The sequence below is a fragment of the Ostrea edulis genome, chromosome 4 (assembly GCF_947568905.1).
Source record: "Ostrea edulis chromosome 4, xbOstEdul1.1, whole genome shotgun sequence".
Classification (NCBI taxonomy): Eukaryota; Metazoa; Mollusca; class Bivalvia; order Ostreida; family Ostreidae; genus Ostrea; species Ostrea edulis.
The window spans coordinates 12,083,765-12,100,314 of record NC_079167.1 but is presented as its reverse complement, the minus strand read 5'-3'; the positions used below and the strand labels follow the sequence as shown (position 1 = coordinate 12,100,314).

Here is a 16,550-nt window from a genome sequence, read left to right as displayed (position 1 = left end):
AACAATATTCAGTCAATTCAATCTTGCGTATCGAATCAGTTGAGAAATATAAACACCATATGCAGGTGATAATGGAATATTACTACATAACTATGGGAAGTTGACAATGGAGAAGCTGAAATCACCCTGACTTGTCATAAAGCTTAGTTGTTAGTTTGCCGTTAATATCTACTTTGAATAAAATATCTAAGCATGAAAGTGAAGTGGACGACTCTGTGGTTTCTTATTTCGAGTTTACTGGTAAAATTACTCTAAAGCGCTGGGCAGGAGTACAATGTATATTTAAAAATGTACATGTAAATGACAGAAATTTAAAAATGTACAAAATATATCAATTAATTAAAAACAACTAATTTACAAATTATCAATGAGTTAAAGCTGTATGACCCGATGTTCATGTATTATTTTAGTACATAATTACTTTAAAGCAGATTAATTACTTTATAGAGTTATTAACTTCCCCTTAATTACATTCTTGAAAACATCTGCATGCAAGGTGAAGATAACGAACAGTGATCAATCTCATAACTCCTACAAGCAATACAAAATAGATAGTTGGGCAAACACGGACCCCTGAACACACCAGAGGTGGGATCAGGTGCCTAGGAGGAGTAGCATCCCCTGTTGACCGGTCACACCCGCCGTGAGCCCCATATCCTGATCAGGTAAACAGAGTTATCCGCAGTCAAAATCAGTGCGCCAAGAACGGCTTAACAATCGGTATGAAACACGTCAGACAGCATTTGACCCAATGCGAGGTTGTATTGACGAACTAGATCGTTATAACGACCATAGAATTTGCGAAATGCTGACTTCAATCGAGACTGTTGAAATCCCTGTACCATCAACTTGTTTGTCAGTAGCTTACCTCGATTTAAAAACTGACTATACCCAGAACAAGCTCTTGCATATCGAATCAGTTGAGATAAATAAACACCATATGCAGGTGATAATGGAATATTGCTACATAAATGTGGGAAGTTGACGATGGAGAAGCTGAAATCATCCCGTTTGTCATACAGTTGAGTTGTCAGTTTGCCGTAAATGTCTAATTTCAATAAAATATCTAAGTATGAAGCAGAAGTGGACGACTCTGTGGTGTCCTTTATTTCGAGCTCACAGGGATATATCAAATCGACATATGAATGAAAGCTATCATTGTTAATAGACAAAACGTCATCGATATATCTAAAAGTCGAATTGAAGGTCACAGCGAGAGATTTTTTCTTCTCACGTAGAAGTTTTTGAATAAATTCTGCTTCATATGAATATAAAAACAGGTCAGCTAAGAAAGGAGCACAATTCGTGCCCATGGGAATTCCAACAGACTGTTGGAAGACCTGATCACCAAAGACCACGAATATATTGTCAATGAGGAACTCTAGCATATTTTTTATTTCAACTTCAGAGTACTTGTGCGTGGAATCAGAGTGGTGTTTAACAAAGTAAGGTTTTGAATGACTGATCACTAGATATGAATATTTCCGTTTTTGTTGAAGAAGCAACTGTCTATGATGTCAAAAAGTCTAGTCTTTAATTTATCGTGAGGAATGGTCGTGTGTAGTGTTGAAAAGTCATAGGTTTTAATGCTATTGATTTGGGAAAAATTCTGTGATTTCAAGTTTACTAAAAGTTCATTAGAATTTTTTAGAATCCACATTTGATTAACAAAACTTCTGGCATATGTAGTCGCACAGTAAGTTTAAAGTTTCTCCTTCACAGCTGTTAACATTTGCGTGAGGAGCAAAGATAGGGGCTTGGTAGAGCACTTACTGGATCCAGCAATGTATCTTTGTTTGTAAGGGTTTTTATGTAGTTTAGGAATCCAGTATAGGTAGGGTAACTCATATTCATTCGACCCATTGACTGGAATATTAAATGTGTCTAAAACTGAAGCATGGTTTTGAAGAATTTCGTCTTTTAAAAGGGCAGTTGAAGTATAAGTATGATTACCAAAAGTGGAATTAATGCCAAGTTCGTTTAAAATACAGTTGTAATAATGAGCCTTACAAACAAAGACAATGTTGTTACTAGCTTTGTCAGCTGGAACCAAAACATATTCCTCATGTAACCTATCTTAATTCTTTTATCACTTCTGGTTTACTAAACACAGAAGGATAGATGGTACGGACTTTTGTTTTCATGTGTCTAATGCGGGATTTTAATATCCTTCTTATGCTTTTAACCCATTCTGACAATGTATCAAGTTCTTCTTTTTCATATTTAGCCCATCGTCTGGCATAATCTTCGACAGAACTCATAATAGAGATGCAGTTCTGTCGCCAATTAAAAGACCGAGGTTTTCTGTATTTAGGACCTTTAAGAATAAGTGATTTGAGGTCCTCATTTTCAACTATATCAACATCACCAGTAATGACATGTCCAGCTGGACTGTAGTTGAAAGAAGATGAAGAACAAGAACATGTTGGTGGATTACGTATAAGATGGTCTATATCTAAGCACTGCAAAGTTTGTTTATAATTAAAAAGTGTGGATGCAATAGTAGAAGTATAGCTGTAGGAAATACAGGGTGTAGACTCGAACTTGAAATAAGTTGGAATACACGACTGAACCCTTTTATGACGAAGAATGTAGCTTATGTTGACGGCATCTATTCCTTTGTTTGTAAATTTGAGCTTAGGAACTGACGGCATGATTTGGAAGGAATATCATCCATGGTCCGTGTTGGTTTATAGAGCCTGTGGTAGGCAACATCCATAATCATAGAGTTCAGTCTATATTCAGGTGTTGAAAAATCCAAGTATAGAATAGCCATAGCTTCTTCAAATAACGTATGTAAAACCCTCAATGGAATAGAGTAAAGTTTTGTTCGAATATGATGTGGACCCAATTGTCTGTTGACGTGAGGCAAAAGTGAATCAAACGTGACATCATTTATACTTGGTCTTTTATATGAACGATGTCCGTGACTGCGTTTTCGTCTTTGGGTATTGGGAAAAAGTCCCATCACATTAACGTTATTTCCTAGTGGACTAGTCAAATTTCCCACATCATATACATTATCATTGCATCCATATGGAAATGCAGTGCCTAGGGTCCTGATCCAGTGATCTTCTCGTTGTCTACGAAAAGGGGTGCTTAATGTAGGATTGTGTGTGTGATGGTAAATTTTTTCTAGAATCCTTACCCTCATGGACAAGATGGAGTGGTCCGGTGCATTAAAATGCTTGTAAAGAAGTTGGTTACCACCATTATTAATTTGAAATTTGTGCCCCGATAGTCTTTTATTAAGTGAACCCTTGGTTTCTCCCACATAAATTAAGCCACACAGGTTACACTCAATGTAAAAGAAAACAGTGAGAGTATTATTTAGAAAGTAAATATAGTGTGGTACATAGATAATTATACAGTGTTAGACGTCTATAAATAGACCAACGCGCGTCAGAGGAATCCCAACATGATCTATTACTTACTTACTTATGCCTGTGGTACACAGGCCACCAACAACACTCCTCCATCTGGTTCTGTTTTGTGCCAGTCTGGCCAGGTCTTGCCACCTATATCCCCCAGACTCCATTTCTGCATGGACATTTCGTCTCCAGGTGTTTCTTGGCCTTCCTACTTTCCTTTTTCCCTGAGGGTTCCACTGTAACCTTGTCTGGTGATAGAGTTAGCTGGCTTTCGTAAAGTGTGGCCTATCCAGCTCCATTTCCGTTTTTTAAGCTCCGACTCTATGGGCTGCTGTTTGGCCTTCTCCCATAGATCCACGTTGGTTATCTTTTCAGGCCATCTAATCTTCAGTATTTGTCTAAGGCATTTGTTGATAAAGACTTGTGGCTTGTTGATAAGGTGTTTGGTGGTTTTCCAAGCCTCGCAGCCATACAATAGGATCGTCTTGATCTATTAACTCATACGTAACTGTCTAGTTTTAAGGGTGAAAGAGCGTAAAACAACGAATTACTAAGAAGTATTTGATATTTTTATTTCTATTAAATTTATGGCACGGTACTGTTGTAACAAAAGACACAGCTTTACACAGATAAGACCACCGATGATCTGAAAGTTTGAACTGGTCACGTGACTGTCACTTGAAATGGCAGAGTGACGCGATTATTTGTAAACATCGATTTAAAATCAAATAATTTTGGTTAAAACAGGTGAAATAATGTATGATATGTCATATAGCCTCATAACTACATACGTGCGATGATTGAATAGCGTTTCTACGAGATGGGAAAAAAATTGTAATTCGGACCATACAGCTTTAAAAAAAAATTGGAACATATGGAATTTTAAAGATTTTCATGTAAAACAAATACAACATTGTAAGTAAATATATTAAAACGAATAAAGATCTAAGAGTAGTGTGGGTTTTGTTTCAAAGAAAAGTTTTTAAACACTTAAAATTGAGTTAAATTCGTTTCGGATCTCATTGTTTCAGGCAATGTGTTCCACAGAGCAGCGCCAGACACATCAAACCGTCTATTTCCAAATGCCTTGGTCCTTACGTATGGCTGGATAAGACCAGTCGAGTTTTCAGAGGGTACATGTATATACACTTTGACGAGTTCTTGTAGATAAAGTGGTGCCGTTTATTTTCAAACCTTGACTATGGAGAGTATCAGTTTGTACTGGATTCGTTGTTCGATGGGAAGCCGGTGTAAAGTAGCAAGTACGGGTGTGATATGATTCTATTTCTTCTTTCGTGAAATTATTCTAGCTGTGGTTTATTTTATCTTTAGAAGCTGAGAGACGGAACTTGCACTAATACCATACAATAAATAAGGAATTTCCATAATCTATCAACATAACACAGAGATAAAATGCACGTTTCTATTTATTTCTTGAAGAAAATTAAAAATCAGTTAATTAAAAGAATAAATATTGCTGACTTAGCAATATGAATATAATATCACAGGAAGACTATTCACAACTGATGGAAACAGACAGATCTTATATTTTAATGACAATTACCTTGTGAAGCCTTACAACATATTTCTCTCTCAAAACGTTAGTTTGTTAGCATGTTCTCTGTTAAGACTAGCCCTTTAAGCTGTAAAAATGTTCCCTGTGGTAGAGAAAAATACCTACATATGTAAATGGAACACGGAGCAAGCATTTTGAATTCTTTAAAACACATGGAAACATTGTTTCATTCCCAAGCCACCAGCTCAAAGCGATAGCCCTAAGAAGAATGAGTGATAGAGAATTGATAGCTGGTAATGACCTCTAGTTAATTCAGTCAGCGAATATCGCTGAGGAAATTAGTCCTAGTAGAAGTTGGTACGGTTTCTTTAGCCGATGCTGACTGCATTTAGGTGTATTCAAACATAGCGGTAATTGTTAATTTTTTGCCACTCGTGTTTATTTGTTAACATTAAAAAAACCAACAACGTTAGCTTAGAAGGAACAAAGTTGTCTTAAACTTGCGAGAGCTCAGTCGAATTCCGCGTATTCACCAAAACAGGGTGATGTCTACTTAAATGAACTGCCACATTCGAAGTCCCTCCTCCCGCATACTTCATGACATTTCTTTACATAGAAACAATAGCTAAAACATTGTTGTTTTTCGTATGGAAGTAAATAATTAATTGCTAATTGATTGATTGCGGTTTTACGCCGTTATGACAATATTTCTGCCATTTTATGGTGGTTCTTCTGTACTTGTTTTATGACTACACTGTAGTTCTATGACTAGTAGATTTAACCAGTAGATTCAACAGGGGATGCTTACTCCTCCTAGGCACCTGATCCCACCTCTGGTGTGTCCAGGGGTCAGTGTTTGTCCAACTATCTATTTTGCATTGCTTGCAGGAGTTATGAGATTGATCACTGTTCGTTATCTTCACCTTGCAGTAATTGCAATAACAACTGATAATATATCCATAAAATAATTCCAGTAATTTCAGAGAGCTGTATTAAACTTACTTTTTAACAAACTAAGACCAACTCCATTCTAAATCTTCGTTTCTCAAAGTAAATATGAAAAACTAGAGATTGTTTTTATGCTTTCCGCTTACGGCCTTTGAGCAGGGAGGGATCTTTATCGTGCCACACCTGATGTGGCACGGGACCTCGGTTTTTGCGGTCTCATCCGAAGGTCTGACCGCTCAATTTAGTCACTTCCAGCGACAAGCGAGCGGTACTGAAGACCTATTCTTTTTCCAAGAATCTACACGTTGTATTTACAAATATCCAAACTTGAGAAAAAATCAGATATATGAAAGACCTTTCACATGGAGACTTTCGTCTTTGAATGAAAACACTGTACTGAATTTTAACAGCATTCGAGAATATAATATACAATCTGAAGTTGTTTCGGAAATCACCAGGAAATGAAATAACATGCATATCAAGGACCCCGTACAAGTGCAGCAACTATACTATAAAGAAGCATTCTGAGAGTATTGCATGGCAATACATGGTCCCCTACCGGTTACAAAAATTACTGTACCACAACAACATTCAAAGTTCATTATGTAGGTTATGGTAGAGGGGACAATTGGGGAACCAGGATAGGGATGGTTGGAAATCAACTACTATTCGAATAGAGACTAGACCAGGATAAAAGACAAATTTATAAATAGGTTTAGGTCAGTCAATAAACTGTGACATGTAGGTGATCATGAATAATTTAGTTATATTGTTGTATTACTATGCTAGAAGTTTTAAAGGCTGTAGTACTCTTATCTAAAGAGGTAAGAAAATTGGATGTAAACTAACAATTCATGCTATTTTTCTAAGTCCAAGGGCCATAACTTAATAAAAAAAAAAATCAACGGACCGAGACGAAATTCGAACCTGATCTGTAACTTGTTATGGCAAAGCAGCGAACCAAATATCAATAGCAAGCACAAGAAGTCTGGAAACCTGATAATTCATGCTATTTTTTTTAAAGTCCAACGGTCATAACTAAGTGAAAAATCAACGGACAGGGACCAAATTCAATCTTGATCTGTAACTTGTTATGGCAAAGCAGCGTACCAAATATCAAAAAAATACCTTCAAGAACAGAGAAAAACGTGCGGAAAACTGGACTGACGGACAGATAGACGGAGCACAAGCCCAAAGCCCCCTTTGACTTCGTTGGTAGGGGACTAACTAGAGCATCTCTTTCTTGGATATAATGTATGGGAATTAAAATGTGCAAATCAGAAAATAGATTTATCATCCTTGAATATTTATCCAAAGCATGTCTGCTCTAGAGAGGGTATAGAAACTATTTTGAAAATAATTGAAAAAATAACAATATGAAGGTGTGAAAATAACTACTTTAAAATCAACCACATGCAGTGGATTCCAAACAATAGATTAACTTGGTTATCACCCAGATGATGAAAAAAAAACCCACAACAACAACCGAGAATTCTTTTACAAAAAGAAATATACCTCCAACTTTAGGTAGCGGGCTTTTACTTTAGAAGCAACACATTAGAACATGTTAAAAAATGTCTATCTGCTGAAAATGGCTAGATATCAAATGAAAAGTAGGATATAACAAGATTGATTGATTTTACATTGTTTAACGTCTCTCTCAAGAAATTGTCACTCATATAGAGACGTCATCAATGCCGGAGAAGGGCTGAAAATTTTAGGCCTATGCTCGGCGTTTACGGCCTTTATCGTGTTACACCTGCTGTGACACGGGCCTCCGTTTTTGAGGTCTGATTGGAAGGACCGCCCCATTTAATCGCCTTCTACGACAAACAAGGAACCTTGGAACCTATTCTAACCCGGATCCCTACTGGTAAGATAACAAGAAATTGATAGTGCAGATCAATGTGTAACGGAGATAGATATTTCAAACAAAATCCCGCTGCATGCGAAAGCGTGTTAACATTGCTTCTGAGTCGGATTAATTTAAAAGGATGGTCAAAGGAAACCATTTCCATATATTTGGATATATATAAGCGAAGTCCTATTAAAGTTATGAATGTTAGGAAAAAGTCAAATGTTAGTACAACCATCTACAAAATTGTAGATAATGTACAAAAACTGTGTTAAAAGAAATGGGTTGGATTCTACCACTGAAATCTTTGTGTGGATGTATAATAAGGCCACAAGGTTACAAATTCCCAAAGAAGGCTTTTAGGTGGATTTGTGTTTGATGAAACGTCTATAAGACACGATTTACAGATAGGACAAATTGAGATGGGGTAGAACTAATAGAATTTGTGGACAAGATGAATTCGCGTGAAACACCGAGGACAGGCATACAAGAGAGGGGAAACTTGTAATCACGTCCTTCAATTTGTATTCATAGGATTGACATGTTTTCTACTTCCATTTGCCCATTTCATGAGCGACCAAATACAGCGCTACATGTGTCTTTTTAGGATGCAGTGGACAGATTGCAGATGTCTGGGTTTTCATGCTCTTTTACATTAATGGATGGAGCAGCTATCAATCGATCATTCATGAACATTAATGTTGCTAACAAAATAGCAGAATACTAAACAATCCTTACAATTTCCAAGAGAAAATCGTCTTCCTCATGAACTTTGTGATGAAATGGGTTAGAAAAGATATTTGCAGCTAGCGGAATTACAATTTAAGAAAGGCTACAACGAAACCTTAAATTAGTATCTGGAGAACTCCTTCAGCTGAGGACTTATTCTAACCCGGATCCCCACGGGACTCCCAAAGGCTATGAAATCTAGAAAAAAAAATTCTGTTCGGAATATCTAAGCTAAATCCTAATGTTCAGCAGCAGTATAAAATAAGTGTTCTCAAAACTTCAATGCTCTTAAAAGTGCATACACTGATGAAAGGCTTTACATAATATATAAATGTGTGTATTAACATTAAAATATATGACTAATGGACTCATCTTAGAGTCAATATCCTAGGTTGTGAAATTCACCATTTTTTGTACATGACGAGATCACGTGATCACCCCGATGGTAATGGACACATAAAATCACTTGAGATCTTTGGGTCAAAAATAGATAGATTTTAGGGGATTTACTTCACTGGAAATTTGAAGTTCTTTTCTAAAGTGGTTATGTATTTGAGGATTTTTTATTTTTATCACTGTGAGGAAGTTTAAAGTGTCTGAGATGATGCCTTCACAGGGTTCGACACTCGTCAAAATTTGGACTCGCCATTCGGGCAACCTAGGTACTGATCTCAGGTTGCCTAAATGAATTTTAGGTTGCCCAAACAAAATGAAAAGTTAAAGTTATTACTTTGATTTTATTGCATTTCAGTTTCAGTTTCTAATAACAAAATCTCATTTACTCTATCTTCACTCCCATCATTTTCTGTCTCGCTGTCTTCCATATCCTCATCCTCACTCTCATGCTCCCTGTAACATTCCTCAACCTCTCTGTCAGTCTCACTCGGACTCTCAGCTTCATTCCCTCTTGAACTTCTCTCACTCTCCACTCTTTCACTCTCTGTTTCGTACAGAATTTCTATGGTCTCTGTCCTGCATCTTTTCCTTTCCCCTCCTTGTACTTGGGTCTGCTGTGTCTAATAGGTGGTAAATAATATTCTTATAAACTACAATTTATCTTAATATTAATGTACAACATCAAGACTGAATTGCAGTAATCAAAGGTTTTAATATTTTGAACTCATCTTATTCATTGCGCTAAACTGAATATTACCCTTTTCTTGTCATTAAACTAGGGCCTCCTTGTTGCATTTGATTGCTGATTCCATTGATGGATTGCAGGGATTGGGTCGAACCTAAATATTTATAAGAAGTAGATGATAGAATCAATTACACATGAATTCATGATTCATATAATGAGTTTGAATTCAAGTATATAAATGAGTATATAATTTAAGTATTGAAGACTAAGTTTTTCAAGAGGAAAGATACCAAAATAAGCTTATTGAATAAAAGGGAAGCTAGATGTCAATAAAGTAAACACAAATTTCACAATGTGTAAAAACAACCATTGCTACCATACTACATTCATGATTGTTTAATGGGTCATTGACATATTTCCTTACAAATGGATTACCTTCCATAAACATCCGATTTTTAAAAAACCCACTCATGAAAGACGGCATCAGCATCAAACCCTGCATTGACCAAGTCTCCATGGAAATATGTGGTGGCTGATGTAAAACTTATATGGTATCTGACATGATAATCACAAAACTCTACAATAACTAATGCAGTAGTATTGTTAACTAATAGTCAAAGTGATAACGTGTACGTAAATTAATCATATATTAAAAAGTGTTACAGTAGTTAATCAAACTGTTTCATCATAATCAAGTTTAATATGTGCATAAATAACTAGATTTCGTTCTGATATACTTGTATAAAGTGACTTATCGTATTATAGTATTTATAGGGTATTGATGACCCAGTAAACCCGTGAGTAACCCACAGACTTACCTTAACATAACGCTGTAAGAATTCCTTTACTTCTAAACTGTTATTCGTCTAGTCTCTATGTATACGTCTATCTCCGACGAGCTTTCGTATAAGGATGCCTCTTGGCGGGAACTGTCATCCGAGCTCTGGAAGCTGTCTGCCAAACAGGTCGTACTGGGGACGACTCCCCAGATACTACACTCCCCCCCCCCCGTTTTCTCTGAAGGACGGAGAAATGGGTCTAACCAGTAATCAAGGTGGGCGCGCCACGCCCCCTCGGAGAGACTTATCCGAGGACGCCGGAAAACTCCGGCAAAGAGAGGACCGGGGCATACTCCCGGAAGAATTTAACGGAGACCTCTAAGGTCCCTACCCGGTGTGGAACAGGGATACCCTGTGACCCACACCTCCTAAACTTCTGACGGGGAAACCCTCCGAATTAGTCCCCAGTGCAAACCAGGACAGCCTGTCCTGGGCCATGCACCCCTGCCCGGTGGTAAAGGGAACCCCCCCCCATAAAATCCACCCCCATGTGGACCAGGGTCACCCCTGGCTCTCACACTAAACAGCGACCTCCCCCCAATACCAGGGAAAACATCCAGGAGCGACTTACCACTCCTGGATCACCGCCAGGGTCACCCTGCGGGCACCATGCCACCCCGAGGCATCTCCGCCATCATGTATTGGGAGGTAACAAACCAAGGAGGTGGCCTAGGGAACTCCTCCCCACCGACCGGAGAGCCCCCTATATCCCCGTCCAAGGGGCTCTGCCCGAACTCGAGCATGGGGGACGAATCCCCCTCACCCCAATGCTGATCGGTGGCACCCCCCTCGACCATCTCTGGTCCAAGAGGTACCACTCGACCGGCTCCTCCTCTTCGGAGTCGAACTCCCACCCTTCGGGCTGAATCGGTTCAAGGGGGAGGCCCATCATCCGAAAAGGGGGAGGCATCTCTAGGCTCCTGGCGGACGAACGGGGCCTCCTCAGGAGCTACCGGCGGCACCGAGGGAGCAGCGGTCCCTGGAGCCGGAGCCCCCGAGGAGGGCCTCGTTCTGGCGCGTGAGGGACCCCCCCGACGAGTTGGGCTTCATAGAGAAGTCCCTCAAGCACCTGCGACCGACCCTCTCGCTGGCGGCCAACCTCTTGTAGGCCGCCCTCGAGCAGGGGTCGACCTTAGTCAGCAGGACAGCCTGTGCCCTCCAATGGAGGAGGAGCGCGGGGTGGACATCCCCGCGCAACTCGTAGACTGGGGGAGGGGCTTCCCCCACACTACGGCACAGGCTATCCATGGCCTCCACCAGATCTGGCGTGAGGCCACCTCGGGGGTCCGGGAACACCTCCGAATTAGTCCCCAGTGCAAACCAGGACAGCCTGTCCTGGGCCATGCACCCCTGCCGAGGAGAGTCCTGGCCAACCACTTCAAAATCCTCTCCCGGATGGACGAGACCTCCCGGGAGGGGGGGGGACGCCACGCCGGAAGACCGGCGACAAGTGAGTGAGGGTCACATGCTGCCGGAGCTTCCGGGTAGCCACCCCACATAGCAGGGGGCACTCCGAGTCCCGACTGTGGTGGGGGCTAGGGGGTTTGGGAACCCCCTCATCCCTAGGGTCCGCAAAGTCCTCCCTTATCTTTACCGGGCTGGGCCTGCGGGGTGGCGGAGTGGCCCTCCGCCTCCTCCCGCTCTGGGACGAGGAGTCGTCCCTCTGGGAGCGTGCCCGCTCCCGCCTCCAGCTCCTGGGGGGGGGGGACCCCCTCCGACTCAGCGTCGCGTTGTCTCCTGCAAAGAGAAAGAAGAAGGGGTGAGCCACCCGTACCCTTACAGGAGCAAGGGGATCACACATAACTATCTAACCTCTCTGCATCTTCCAGAGTCACTCCCACACATTTCCCATGAAACCACTCCTCACACCTATCGCACTGGATCATAAGTTTGCCATCGTCCGCCTGGCGGCAGAGGCAATAGCGCGTTTTCCCCGAAGGGGTACTCGGGGGAGCCGGTGACGGCACGCGATGTTTACGCGGTCTTCCCTGTCTACGCTTCGGAGTAGGGGTTGGTTCCTCCGGGGGAGTCTGTGCAACCTCTGGATCCTGGAGACTTGCAGGGTCCTGTGTCCTTGGGATGCCTTCCGGCTCTGACACTGTCCCGGTGGGGGTTCTGGCATGAACCCCTTCGCCTGTGGCCTGACATGAGCCCTTCTCAGCTAAGTACCTCTCCCGGGCATTGGCAAGCCAGCGAGGTAAGTCACGGTCCTTGCACTTTTTCATGCGGTCATGGTTGACCAGCATAACCGTCGTCTTGGTCCTTACTCGGTAGAGATGAGCACTGAGCTTCTGGACCACCAGCCCTGGACCCTTCCATGAGGGGCTGAGCTTACGGCATTTCCCCTTCACGGTGGCTGTGTCCAGGACATAGACTGTATCCCCCTCCTGATAGGCCCGAAACCTGACCCTAAGGTCGTAGTCACGCTTCATGCGCTCCTCGGTAGTCCGAAGTCGGGCTCGGGCGATCTCGTGGGCTGCCTGGAGGGACTTCTCCAGGTTCACCACATAGTCCTCTAAGTCTAGGTCCTCGCCTCGTATGGGGGGGGGGGTATACATCAGGTCTGCCGGGTTTGTCGTTCTCCCGACCTAACATCAACTTGTTAACAGTAAACCCTGTGCTAAAGGTTCACAGACGATCTCAGGGCGCCTGCTATCTGTGCCAAATGTATGTCCCAGCTGTTCTGAGCCTTGTCTATGTAGCACCTGACAGCATCCATTAACGTCCGATTGTACCGCTCTACTTGGCCATTGGCCGAGGGTCGGTAAGGGGTTGTCCGTGCCTTATGGATTTTCAGGAGCTCACAGACTGCTGCAAAGAGCTTGCTCTCGAAGTTGCGCCCTTGGTCAGTAAATACCTGGAACGGGCAGCCAAACCTGGCAAAGAACTGGTTCACTGCTGCTGAGGCGGTCACTTCAGCTGTCTGGGAGGGAAGTGGTACACACTCGACCCACTTAGTAAATAGATCCACCATAACAAGCACGTATTCGTTGCCACTGTCAGTCCTGGGCAGTGGGCCCAGAAAGTCCAAGTGCACTCTCTCCATGGGAGCTCCGACATGATACTTTATCATCTCTGCTCGCGCGTGTCGCTGGGGATGCTTGTTCCTGCTACAGGGCCCACAAGTGCTCACAAAGCCCTCTACTTCCCCCATCATGTCATACCAGAAAAGGCGCTCCCTAAGACGGGCTTTAGTCCTGCTGATTCCCTGATGGCCTGAGGCAGGGACGTCGTGGCACAACCTGAGAACTTCCTCCCTCAATTCCCGGGGGACTACCAATAGCCGACTCCTCGACTCTCCCTCCCCCACCAACTTCCAAAGGACTTGTTCCTCATCCTTCATGAAAAATTCCCTATCAATCCAATTTTTCAAAGTCGGGCTTGCTAGGAACAGCTCTCCCTCCGCCGGCTCTCCATCAGTTGACAGCCACTGGCCAAAGAGCTTCAGGTCCGCATCCTGCTGTTGGCTCTGCATCATCTCGTCTGCGGTCATGCCTACGAGGGACAGGGAACCACTGCCAGTATCTGTGAGTGTCCTAACAACAGCTGGTATCTGAGGACTGGTGAGCAGCCGTACCTGGGTTCTGAACGGACCAGATGCCGTGTTGTCACTCTCAAGGTCCACTATCTGGCTTGGTGGCCCGAGAATTTCTCGGGAGACATAGTTCCATGCCGCCTCACTAACCTCAGGGCTGTGGCCCTCCGGAACGACTCCAGGCTTGCACTGGGCCAAGTTGATAGCCGAGTCCTCAGCCAAGTCAATTTCCTCGTCCGACGAAGGCTCTTCTAAGTAAGTCCAAGTACCCGGGCGGGCGAGTGGAGCCACGTCATCAACTTCCTCCACAAAGGTGTTCCATGACTGGTGAGCCTTCGTGCACTACAGGCAACCTCCGCAGGGCAGATCGCTGGTATGAATAGCGAAAGCGGCGCCAGAGGCACAAGATGAGTGTGGCAATCTGGATAGAGCATCAGCGTTGATATTATGCCGGCCTGGGCGGTGCTGTATTTCCATATTGTACTGGCTAAGCTCCTCTAGCCAGCGGGCTAGCTGATCCTGAGGGGACTTGAAGTTCAGCAGCCAAATGAGACTATGGTGGTCTGTCCTGACCCTGAATCTCCTTCCCAGGAGGTAGTGGCGGTACATGCAAGTGAACCTCACAACCGCCAGTAGCTCCCGCCGTGTAGTGCAGTACTTCCTCTGGTCTCTATTCAGGCCAAGGCTTCCATAAGCTATAGGTTTCTCAACCCCATCCTGAATCTGGCTGAGCTCAGCCCCTATGGCCTCCCCTGACGCGTCCGTATCCAATACAAACATCCCCTCTGCTATAGGCATGGCCAGTGTGGGCGGACTAGTGAGTGCTTTCTTCAAACGTGGAATGATGACCGCTGCTCGTGACCCCATTCAAAGGGTTTTTTCCCTGTCACCTGATAAAGCGGGCTCGCTAACTGGGCATACCCAGCTACAAAGGTCCGATGGTAGTTCGCAAACCCCAGGAACCTTTCTACCTCCTTAACATTGGTTGGGGGAGCCCACTCCCTCACTGCTGCGATGTAGGTGTCCCCCATCTCAATACCCTTCCCGCTTACTTGGCGCCCCAAGAATTCAACCTTAGTCTGGAACAGCTCACACTTCTTGGGCTTGAATTTCAGGTCGAATTTCCGGAATACCGCTCTCAAGTTGTCCAAATGACCTTGAAAGTCCTTACCGAGGACTAAGGCGTCATCCAGGAAGGCCAGGACTATACTCCATGTGAGTCCCCTTAACACCAGGCTCATGGCACGGGAAAAAGTCGCCGGCGCATTGCACAATCCGAATCCCATACGAACAAACTCGAAGAGCCCGTACTTCGTGACAAAGGCGGTCTTCTTCCTGTCCATAGGGCTGATCTTGATTTGGTGAAAAGCTGAGTTGGCATCGAGCTTCGAGAACCACACATTGCCAGTTAAAGTGTCTAGACACTCGTCAATGAGGGGCAATGGGAATACGTCCTTCCGGGTCACGTCGTTGAGTTTACGGTAGTCTAGGCACCACCGAACTTGCCCGTCCCTTTTCCTGATCAGCACAGGGGCGGAGGCCCACTCTGACACCGAGGGCTGGATCACACCTGCATTCAACATCTTAAGATGTGCTTTCTCCTCGTCCACGAAGAACAACGGGGTGCGCCTCATCCTCTCCTTAACTGAACGAGCCTCACCTGTGTCAATCTCATGCTCCAGAGCCGTGAAATTGCCAAAGTCGAATTCCCCCGTAGCAAAGACGTCCTGAAATTTGTTGAGCAGGTCTGCGAGCATCCGTCGCTCCTCCGGGGTCAGTTCCTTGGACGAGCGATCAAGGAGGGCCTTCAAGTGTTCGGGGACCTCAGCCCCCGAATCAGTGTGGGGATTAGCCACACTGCAAACATTCCGGACATAGTCCGGAGTCGGCGTCCGAAATCCGGCCTCCGAGGCTGAGCCTATCACACTGCCCTCTGGGATGGACACATCCTCGTCCGAGGCGTTGATAATGCAGGTCACTGCTGACCTTTCCCCCGTGTGATAGGTGTGCGGCACCAGTAATACGTTCGAGAGTCGTGTGATCTGAGGGCTGACTACGAAGTCTTCCAACTCCTTATCCAAATGACAAGGGCATAGGACGACTGAGGCAGCTGGGACCCTGATAGACTTGGTTACCGAAACCTGGGCCTCCTGTCCCCCTCCTGGGCGTCCGAACGTCATAGGGACCTTCTCCTTTCCCAAGGTCATGGTGCCATGCTCCAGGTCTAAGTGAGCCTTCTGCTGATGCAAAAACTCCATACCTAGCAGCATTTGGTCCTGCAGGGGAGCCACATACAGGTCGACGCTATCTTCTGTGTCTCCCAAGCAAACTGCCACAGGGCCAATGATGAAGCCCCTCATCCGGGCGTTTTCCCCTGCCTGAACCAAGGTCACATTCTGCTTGATGGGAGGCTTGGGGTCGAGCTCCTCGTAGACCCGGGTGGACAGCACACTCACCTCCGCCACAGTGTCTACCACTGCCTGTAGTCTGACTCCCTGGACTACCATTTCAACCATGAATCCGGTGGTTGGGCGTATCTGCCCTATAGGCACAGGCAAGTCTTCATGGGATTCTCCCGCATGCCGGCATGGCATATCCACTGTCCCGTCCTCCGCCTGGCCACTGACCACCCCCAGCCCACATTCCTCCTTGGGCTGAACCTGCGCCTTAACTGGC

The 16,550-nt window shown here is 44.2% G+C and overlaps 1 protein-coding gene across 1 annotated transcript; it reads right to left on the bottom strand.

The window, feature by feature from the left end:
• Positions 1-12,959: 12,959 nt before the first annotated feature.
• Positions 12,960-14,672, bottom strand: LOC125667991 (uncharacterized). Its single transcript, XM_048901715.2, has 2 exons — positions 14,228-14,672; positions 12,960-14,125 (listed from the first exon to the last, which is right to left on the bottom strand). The coding sequence occupies exons 1-2, from the start codon at positions 14,670-14,672 to the stop codon at positions 12,960-12,962; spliced, it is 1,611 nt and encodes a 536-aa protein (XP_048757672.2).
• Positions 14,673-16,550: the final 1,878 nt, after the last annotated feature.

What these genes read in the sequence shown, in the direction of transcription:
- LOC125667991 (XM_048901715.2), bottom strand. Translation starts at nt 14,672, where the DNA reads ATGCCTATAGCAGAGGGGATGTTTGTATTGGATACGGACGCGTCAGGG. An exon ending in CAGCGATCTGCCCTGCGGAG is followed by an intron (nt 14,126 to 14,227) that starts GTTGCCTGTAGT and finishes GGACTTACTTAG; the next exon opens with AAGAGCCTTCGTCGGACGAG.